At 41.0% G+C, this 10,350-nt stretch overlaps 1 protein-coding gene across 1 annotated transcript; it reads left to right on the top strand.

Annotated features, from left to right (window-relative positions):
• Window positions 1-2,412: 2,412 nt before the first annotated feature.
• Window positions 2,413-9,081, top strand: polr2f (RNA polymerase II, I and III subunit F). The gene is made up of 5 exons (XM_053684016.1): window positions 2,413-2,569; window positions 3,641-3,710; window positions 3,829-3,959; window positions 5,952-6,023; window positions 8,568-9,081. The coding sequence occupies exons 1-5, from the start codon at window positions 2,550-2,552 to the stop codon at window positions 8,656-8,658; spliced, it is 384 nt and encodes a 127-aa protein (XP_053539991.1). The 5' UTR covers window positions 2,413-2,549; the 3' UTR covers window positions 8,659-9,081.
• The last annotated feature ends 1,269 nt before the right edge of the window (window positions 9,082-10,350 follow it).

Below are 10,350 nucleotides of genomic sequence, written 5' to 3'. Positions count from 1 at the left end.
AAAAGTATTTGATCCCCTGCTGATTTTGTACGTTTGCCCACTGACAAAGAAATGATCAGTCTATAACTTTAATGGTAGATTTATTTGAACAGTGAGAGACAGAATAACAACAAAAAAATCCAGAAAAACACATGTCAAAAATTTTATAAATTAATTTGCATTTTAATGAGGGAAAAAAGTACTTGACCCCCTCTCAATCAGAAAGATTTCTGGCTCCCAGGTGTCTTTTATACAGGTAATGAGCTGAGATTAGGAGCACACTGTTAAAGGGAGTGCTCCTAATATCAGTTTGTTACCTGTATAAAAGACACCTGTCCACAGAAGCAATCAATCAATCAGATTACAAACTCTCCACCATGGCCAAGACCAAAGAGCTCTCCAAGGATGTCAGGGACAAGACTGTAGACCTACACAAGTCTGGAATGGGCTACAAGACCATTGCCAAGCAGCTTGGTGAGAAGGGGACAACGGTTGGTGCGATTATTCGCAAATGGAAGAAGCACAAAAGAACTGTCAATCTCCCTCGGCCTGGGGCTCCATGCAAGATCTCACCTCGTGGAGTTGCATTGATCATGAGAACAGTGAGGAATCATCCCAGAACTACACGGGAGGATCTTGTCAATGATCTCAAGGCAGCTGGGACCATAGTCACCAAGAAAACAATGGGTAACACACTACGCCGTGAAGGACTGAAATCCTGCAGCGCCCGCAAGGTCCGCTGCTCAAGAAAGCACATATACATGCCCGTCTGAAGTTTGCCACTGAACATCTGAATGATTCAGAGGACAACTGGGTGAAAGTGTTGAGGTCAGATGAGTCCAAAATGGAGCTCTTTGGCATCAACTCAACTCGCCGTGTTTGGAGGAGGAGGAATGCTGCCTATGACCCCTGGAACACCATCCCCACGGTCAAACATGGAGGTGGAAACATTATGCTTTGGGGGGTTTTTTTCGGCTAAGGGGACAGGACAACTTCACCGCATCAAAGGGACGATGGACGGGGCCATGTACCGTCAAATCTTGGGTGAGAACCTCCTTCCCTCAGCCAGGGCATTGAAAATGGGTCGTGGATGGATATTCCAGCATGACAATGACCCAAAACACACGGCCAAGGCAACAAAGGAGTGGCTCAAGAAGAAGCACATTAAGGTCCTGGAGTGGCCTAGGCAGTCTCCAGACCTAAATCCCATAGAAAATCTGTGGAGGGAGCTGAAGGTTCGAGTTGCCAAACGTCAGCCTCGAAACCTTAATGACTTGGAGAAGATCTGCAAAGAGGAGTGGGACAAAATCCCTCCCGAGATGTGTGCAAACCTGGTGGCCAACTACAAGAAACGTCTGACCTCTGTGATTGCCAACAAGGGTTTTTAAACCAAGTACTAAGTCATGTTTTGCGGAGGGGTCAAATACTTATTTCCCTCACTGTATATATATATATATATATATATATATATATATATATATATATATATATATATATATATATATATAGTATCTCATAAAAGTGAATGTGCCCCTCACATTTGTGTAAATATTTAATATCTTTTCATGTGATGACACTGAAGAAATGATACTTTGCTACAATGTAAAGTAGTGAGTGTACAGCTTGTGTAACAGTGTAAATTTGCTGTCCCCTCAAAATAACTCTACACGCAGCCATTAATGTCTAAACCGCTGGCGACAAAAGTGAGTACACCCCTAAATGAAAATGTCCAAATTGGGCCCAAAGTGTCAATATTTTGTGTGACCACCATTATTTTCCAGCACTGCCTTAACCCTCTTGGGCATGGAGTTCACCAGAGCTTCACAGGTTCCACTGGAGTCCTCTTCCACTCCTCCATGACCACATCACGGAGCTGGTGGATGTTCGAGACCTTGTGCTCCTCCACCTTCTGTTTGAGGATGCCCCAAACGAAGCTGAGGGTGAAGGTGATGGACTGGCCAAACATGTCTCCAGACCTAAACCCCATTGAACCTCTGTGGAGCATCCTCAAAAGTAAGGTGGAGGAGCATAAGGTCACAAAGTCTACACACTGTCAGTTCACCTACAGGACATAGTTTACACCGTAATAACTCAGAAAGTACTGAAAATTTTATGATTAGATCTTGTTAAATAGTTTTAAGCTCCAGTAATGTCAGTTTTTTTTTATATCATGCACGCCAGTATAATGTATAATGGTGTAATTATAGTTTATATACACTGATTTATAGTGTTTTTATTCGTTTCTGTAGCGCGCTGTGTGAAGGTTTATAACCGACTTTCAGAAAGCAGATTCAGAGCACGAGCTCGTGTTACTGAGCCGTTTTGAGGAAGGTTTAATCAATAAATAAATAAAAATAAAGGTGTACGTTTACAGTAAGTTTATACTGAATTACGGAACTTTACCGTTAAAGCGCAAGTTTTTACCCGGAGATATTATAACGCGACAACCGGAAGTCAGTGTGAAGTAACCGGAAGTTTACTTATCCTCCCGGCGTGTGTTCTGTGTTAGGGGAACATTTCGTTGCAGTTTATTTTGTTTCCGCGGTGTAAGTGTTCGGTTGTGAAGGAAAATGTCTGACAACGAGGACAAGTAAGTTAACTTTATACTTATTTAACGAATTTAAAGCCGTTATATTATTTAATAAGAGTTAATAATGCGGTAGTTTTACATGAACATGGCGTCCGTGTGTTTCACAAACTCACAGTTCATCATTATTTTATATTATAAAGTGTTGTAGAAGTTGATCTGATCCTAGAATGAAGTATTACAGTTTGTTTTACAATAACAGTGTAACATAAAAGCTGAAAGTGGAGCTGAGACTCTTCACATGATCACAGAGTCAAATCAGTGTGTGTGTGTGTGTGTGTGTGTGTGTGTGTGTGTGTGTGTGTGTGTGTGTGTCTGTGTCTGTGTGTGTCTGTGTGTCTGTGTCTGTGTGTGTCTGTGTGTCTGTGTGTCTCTGTCTGTGTGTCTGTGTGTGTGTGTGTGTGTGTGTGTGTGTGTGTGTGTCTGTGTGTGTGTGTCTGTGTGTGTGTGTCTGTGTGTGTGTGTCTGTGTGTGTGTGTGTGTGTGTGTGTCTGTCTGTCTGTGTGTCTGTCTGTCTGTGTGTCTGTCTGTCTGTCTGTGTGTGTGTGTGTCTGTGTGTGTCTCTGTCTGTCTGTGTGTGTCTCTGTCTGTCTGTGTGTGTCTCTGTCTGTCTGTGTGTGTCTCTGTCTGTCTGTGTGTGTCTCTGTCTGTCTGTGTGTGTCTCTGTCTGTCTGTGTGTGTCTCTGTCTCTGTCTGTGTGTGTCTCTGTCTCTGTCTGTGTGTGTCTTTGTCTGTGTGTGTCTGTCTCTGTGTGTCTTTGTCTCTGTGTGTCTTTGTCTCTGTGTGTCTTTGTCTCTGTCTGTGTGTGTCTCTGTCTGTGTGTGTCTCTGTCTGTGTGTGTCTCTGTCTGTGTGTGTGTGTCTCTGTCTGTGTGTGTGTGTCTCTGTCTGTGTGTGTGTGTCTCTGTCTGTGTGTGTGTCTCTGTCTGTGTGTGTGTGTCTCTGTGTGTGTGTGTCTCTGTCTCTGTCTGTGTGCGTGTGTGTCTCTGTCTGTGTGTCTGTCTGTCTGTGTGTGTGTGTGTGTGTGTGTGTGTGTGTGTCTGTGTGTCTGTGTGCGTGTGTGTGGGGTTAACAGTTTTGATGATGGAGATTTTGATGATGTGGAGGAGGATGAAGGTCTGGACGATCTGGAGAACGTGGAGGATGTAAGATTTATCACCAATCCATAGTTTAGTTATTAGTAATGTGAAAGCATACTATTCATCATACTCTCAATTCATTGTGTGTGTGTGTGTGTGTGTGTGTGTGTGTGTGTGTGTGTAGGAGGATCAGGAGAACGTACAGATCCTCCCTGCAGGAGAAGGACAGCAGGCCAATCAGAAGAGGATCACTACACCGTACATGACCAAATACGAGAGAGCCAGAGTGCTGGGCACTAGAGCACTACAGATTGCGTAAATACACACACACACACACACACATTTTACATAACATTTATTCATTTAGCAGAAGCTTTTATCCAAAGCGACTTACAAATGAGAAAATACAAGCAAAGCGATATATCAAGCAGAGAACAATACAATTAGTGCTACTGTACAAGATCTTTAATTGAGTTCCAGAAGAAGCAAAGTGCACAGAGTAGAGGTGCAGATTAAAAATATATATATACAAAATTTTGTAGATGTTTTTTTAGGTTAGATGTTCACATTAGAGGTGGGTCTTTAGCTGTTTTTTGAAGATAGTGAGAGATTCTGCGGTCCGGATTGAGGTTGGAAGTTCATTCCACCACTGAGGAACAGTTAGTTTGAATGTTCTGGAAAGGGATCTTGAGCCACACTTGGTAGATATTACTAAGCGCTGGTCGCTGATCGATCACAGATTGCGAGAGGGAACGTAAGCCTTCACGAGAGAGTTGAGGTAGGGGGCGCTGTTCCTGACAAGGTCTTGTAGGTGAGCATCAAGGCCTTGAATTTGATGCGGGCGGCTGCAGGAAGCCAGTGGAGGGAGATGAAGAGGGGTGTGACATGGGTTCTCTTGGGCTGGTTGAAGACGAGGCATGCTGCAGCATTCTGAATCATCTGAAGGGGTTTGGTGGAGCTGGCTGGAAGGCCCGAGAGTAGTGAGTAGCAGTAGTCCAGTTTAGAGATGACAAGCGCCTGGACTAGTATCTGTGTAGCCTGTTCGGTGAGGTAGGGTCTGATTTTCTTGATGTTGTACAGTATGAGCCTATAGGACCGTGCAGTTGTTCAGATGTGGTCTGTAAAGGTCAAGCTGTACTCAAGAGTCACCCCAAGGTTCCTGGCCGTCCTGGTTGGCTTGAGTGTGAGTGAGCCAAGCTGTACAGTGAGGTTGTGGTTGATTGAGGGACAGGCTGGGATGACGAGAAGCTCAGATTTTGCCAGGTTAAGTTTAAGATGGTGTTCCTTCATCCAGTCCGAGATGTCCGACAGGCAAGCAGAGATGCGTGCAGAGACAGATGGATCGTCAGGCTGGAAGGACAAATAGAGCTGGGTGTCATCAGCATAGCAATGATATGAGAAGCCATGAGACTCAATCACCTGCCCTAGACATGTGGTGTAGATAGAAAAGAGGAGTGGACCCAGAACTGACCCCTGTGGAACGCCAGTAGTGAGTTGCTGAGTTTCAGAAATACCTGCCCTCCATGATACCTTGAAGGATCTGTCAGAGAGATAGGATTCCACCCAGCGCAGAACCGTTCCAGTGATGTCCAGGCTGGAGAGAGTTGACAGGTGGATCTGATGGTTCACAGTGTCGAAAGCAGCAGAGAGGTGGAGTAGGATGAGGACAGATATCTAGAGCAGTGGTTTTCAAAGGTGGGGCCAGGGGGTGCCCGGGGGGCCTCAACAATTTGCTGTGAAAAATAAATATGTAATGTAAAGATGTAAATATTAATTAAAAAAGGGGGATATATTCAGAAGTCTGTATGTTTAATGTGTTTTAAAGACATCTTGCAAAAGGGGGCCTCGGTCAAATGTTAATGCCATTTGGGGGGCCTTGCCCTGGAAAAGTTTGGCAACCCTTGATCTAGAGGTTGTTCTTGCTAGTCACACACACACACACACACACACACATTCTCTGTCCATTTTAATAGAAACACTTGCTCTTTCGTGCAATTATTTACATTCATCTCATTTAGCTGAAACAACACAGGAAACAGCTGAGAGGTTGAGGGTTAAAGGTCTTACTCAAGTATGCTTTAATTGGGATATAAACTCATAACCTTATGATAACTGGCATAAATAATGAATCACGTGATTGGCTGATGGAATGATTACATAGATATGTACTGGTGTTCCTAATAAAGTGACCAGTGATTGTATCTGTTCTCTCACATACATATTCACTTGATGCATACCATCTCACTGTATTAATATTATAATGGTAAGCCAGTAAACGTTGAGTGATGTCACTTCCTGTTCACACAGGATGTGTGCACCAGTAATGGTGGAGTTGGAAGGAGAGACAGACCCTCTGCAGATCGCCATGAAGGAGCTTAAGTACGTCTCTCACACACATACATGCACACACACCATATTATTATTATTATTATTATTATTATTATTATTATTATTAATAATTTGGTAAATGCCGCACTTATTATAATTTATACTAATTTATACTTGACGTTCAAACCGTGTGTCGGGGTGTGCGTGCGTGTGTGCTCTCAGAAATGTAAATCATCTGATGTTAAAATTTCTCTGTAGTGTATATTTATAATATTTAGTAAATACAGTTTTCAGTACAGTGACACTGTGGAGTTATTAGTGTATAGAAATTAAACTAAATATTTTGATACTCATTGTTTTCCCAAATTATTTACGTTCTCCATCACCACCACAATGACAACTCCAACAGTCACCACCAGATGGAGACATCACCCACTCCCTGAACCGTCTCCATGGTTACTCAGAAACTAATTAAAGTGTTTGCTATTTACGCACTGTACATTTACGCACTATTTATGCACTGTACACTTTGGGACAAACGCCTTTATCTTGAGTTCATTTTATATTTAATTTCTTTATATCTACACTTTATATTTTAACTAGATTCATATTTTTCAGTATATATTTTTTAACTTTATATTGTATTTGTAACTTTATATTTTATTTTTTGGACTACTTTAGTGTTTACTTACTTATTTGGAATCACAAAACTGCCGCAACAAACACATGATACAAATGCACTCGGCTCAGTGAGGAGAACTGCATTATGGGTATTCGGACTTCCATAAAGCTTATAACATTAAAACTCAAGTGAAATGCAATCTTACAGATAGCCATGTAGATACACATGTAGCGCCCCCTACTGGCCCACATGTGCAGCGGCATGTCAGAATTTTCATGGGCAAACACCACTCACATTTTCTTCTAAAAAATCTCAATTCTAGTTTAATATTTAATTGATCTATATATACTCTATATTTCAACAAACAGTTTTTATTTTTAACTATTCTGTTTTTAAGACTAAGTTGTGTATACACAGTAAAACCCCATGATTTCTGCCTGTAATTAACTGTAATAATCAGTAAAACAAACATGCATAAAAACCCTTAGTAATGGGGTGTGTGTGTGTGTGTGTGATGAAGTGGACTTTCTGTTACTTTCATACTGATGTTGATTATTTTCCTCTAACAGCACATCCCCAATCCCCAGCACATTCCTCTTACACCACAGCAGTTTACCAACACTTACAATTTTATACTTATTAAAGAGCACGCCATACTTTTAATACTGGACAGTGAGTTAGTTCCTTTTCTCACTTACATTATAGCAGCTATAAACACTCACTCCCTCACCATCCCTCTCTCTATTCTCTCTCTCTATTCCCCCTCTCTTTTCTGTCTTTCTTTTCTCTTTCTATTCTTTCTTTTCTCTCTGTATTCTCTCTTTATTCCCTCTCTCTATTCTCTCTCTCTATTCCCCCTCTCTATTCTCTCTCTGTTCCCCCTCTGTATTCTCTCTTTCTATTGTCTTTCTTTTCTCTCTGTATTCTCTCTTTATTCCTCTCTCTATACCCCATCTCTCTATTCCCTCTCTTTATTCCCTCTCTTTATTCTCTCTCTATTCTCTGTCTCTGTTCTCTCTCGCTATTCTCTCTTTTCTCTCTTTCTTTTGTCTCTTTATTCTCTCTTCCCCCTCTCTTTCTTTTCTCTCACTCTATTCTCTCTCTATTCCCCCTTTTTATTCTCTCTTTATTCTCTCTCTATTCTCTGTCTCTGTTCTCTCTCGCTATTCTCTCTCTTTTCTCTCTTTTGTCTCTTTATTCTCTCTATTCCCCCTCTCTATTCCCCCTCTCTTTCTTTTCTCTCGTCTATTCTCTCTGTTTCCCCTTTTTATTCTCTCTCTTTATTCTCTTGCTTTCTTTTCTCTCTTTATTCTCTCTCTCTATGCCCCCTCTTTTTATTCTCTCTCTATTCCCTCTCTCTATTCCCGGTCTTTCTATTCCCTCTTTTTATTCCCTCTCAAAGTTAATAAGATAAAAACAAATAGCAACTTGTCATGTTTCAGAGAAATCATAAAGACGTGTAAACTCCTCTGTCCTGAAGATGTGGGAAGAATTAGCATTACAGCGTTACCTCTGACTGTTACACAACACTGACACTGGAGACTCCTTCCATAAATGTTACATAAACACATTTCTCCTGATTGACTTTACACACTTCCCCATATTGTTTCACTGTTACACACATTTTTCTTTTTAAACCAGTGAAGCGTGCGCTGCACACGTCCTTGTGTATGAACTGTTACTATAGAAACGATAACATATCAGAGGGAGTGTATTAATATAAACCTGTGCTACTGTCTGAGCTGCTGTTATAGAGAACTAATCAACACCTTCTGACCAATCACAGTCCAGAACTAGCAGCCATGAGACTTATAATAGTTTGAATGTATTGTCTGGTTTACAGTACCACGTTCTCCTGTTTCCTGTTGAACAGGAAGTGTGGAACAGGAGTTAGTATTCGAACACTGAAACCTTTATTCTGGTGTTCAGACATTGAGGTAGTGTTTAAACCTTATTCATTGTGTGGTTTACAGAGGCAGAAAAATCCCTATCATCATCCGGAGGTATCTGCCTGACGGGAGCTATGAGGACTGGGGCTGTGACGAGCTTATCATCACTGACTAACACACACACACACACACACACACACATTGATACAGTCTCAGTGTTCTGACTGGGAACGAAACACTGGTGAATCTGTAAACAGCGATTAATGCTAAAACACACACATGTAAACTTAATCATCAGCAAGGGTCTCTGGTTTAAAATAAACACACAAATAAACACACACCAGTACTCATCCTGTACAATGGCCTCAGTGTGTGTATGTGTGCAGTGAGTAACTCTCTCCACTAGAGGCAGTACAGTCACGTTTTCATTGTGAAGGGGATTTTAGTTGGTTTTATTATTAATGTAACACAGTAAATGTTTTTGTATAAAAGATATCCGGAGCCATTATGTTTGGTTTCTCTTGAAAAGAGCTCGGATGTTTCAGTAAAGCTCAATTTTCCTGTAGGATGTTGAAATAAATAAACTAGTAGCTCTGGATCTGGTGAGTTCTGGGCTGTTTGTCATTAAATCTCGACAGAAGATGCAGAATATCTGAGTATAAATATAAAGTTACTGAGGGAAGGATCTTGAATAATGTCATGTGTTCTGCAGACACATGTGGATCTCAATCACTGAACGAGTTAATATTTAATGAAACTGTATATTTCTAAAGTAGTGTTGATGTAAATGTATTTCAGTTGTTTTCTCTCTTCACTGTTTTAGATCATGGTCGGATTGTTAAATCTGATTCTACGGGGTTTGTTTTTTACTTTGAATATGAGTTTTAGATCAGATTTATAATGACCATGTACAGAAAGTGTTGACCTGTTTGTTCTAAATCTGAATGTTTATTTGGATTGTGGATAAAGTCGTAGTAAATGAGATTACGAGTAGTAAGTGTTCGCAATATTATTATTATTATTATTATTATTCATTTCTTTCTGTTTTCATGGGTCACATCTTGACGTAGAACCACAAAACTCTTAGGAGTTAGAGGAGTTCTTCTATTGGAAAAATACACTGAATACATTTTGTGCTTTTGTGGGATTTCAGCTTTTCTTTAATCAGCTGTACTGAGGACAATTAACACTGCACTGTTCCACCTACTAAACCCTCCCAACCAACCAGTGTTGGCAACCAGCTGAGTCTCCTTAGCAACCAACTAGCTACAACCTTGCGACCACCTTGGATCATACTGGAACATCTAGAAACATCATGGCAACCACCTGGGACACCATGACGGCCACACAGCAACCGCCTAGCGACCAACTGGAATATCATAGCGACACCCTTGCAGCCAATTTTGTTAGCATAGCAAACATTTGGATCTTATTATTACAAATGTGGATCTGATTATATTTGAATCTGGATATTGCAAATATGGTTGCAAATAGATTTTGTGGTTTAAGATCTCTGCTTGGTTGTTTGAGATCTAGATTAGGTGGTTGTAGATCTGGATCTGGTCATTGTACATGTGGATCTGGTAGTTTTGATTTTGGAAATAGTCACTTGAGATCCAATAATTGTAAACATGCATCTGGTCAATGTAAATCTGGGTATTACCGTTTGGGGTTTGGATGTGGTCATTCAGATCTGGTTATTACAGATGTGGATCTGGTCATTATACATTTGGATCTGGTTACTGCATGTGTGGATCAGTTAGTCTCTGGTTTGGATGGGATCTGTTTGGATCCGGTAGGTTTAGAGCTGATATGGGTGGATATAGATTTTGTGGTTTAAGAGCTTGTCTTGGTTGTTTGAGATCTA

This window comes from Ictalurus punctatus, chromosome 12 (genome assembly GCF_001660625.3).
Source record: "Ictalurus punctatus breed USDA103 chromosome 12, Coco_2.0, whole genome shotgun sequence".
Lineage (NCBI taxonomy): Eukaryota > Metazoa > Chordata > Actinopteri > Siluriformes > Ictaluridae > Ictalurus > Ictalurus punctatus.
This window is presented reverse-complemented; position numbering and strand designations above follow the sequence as displayed.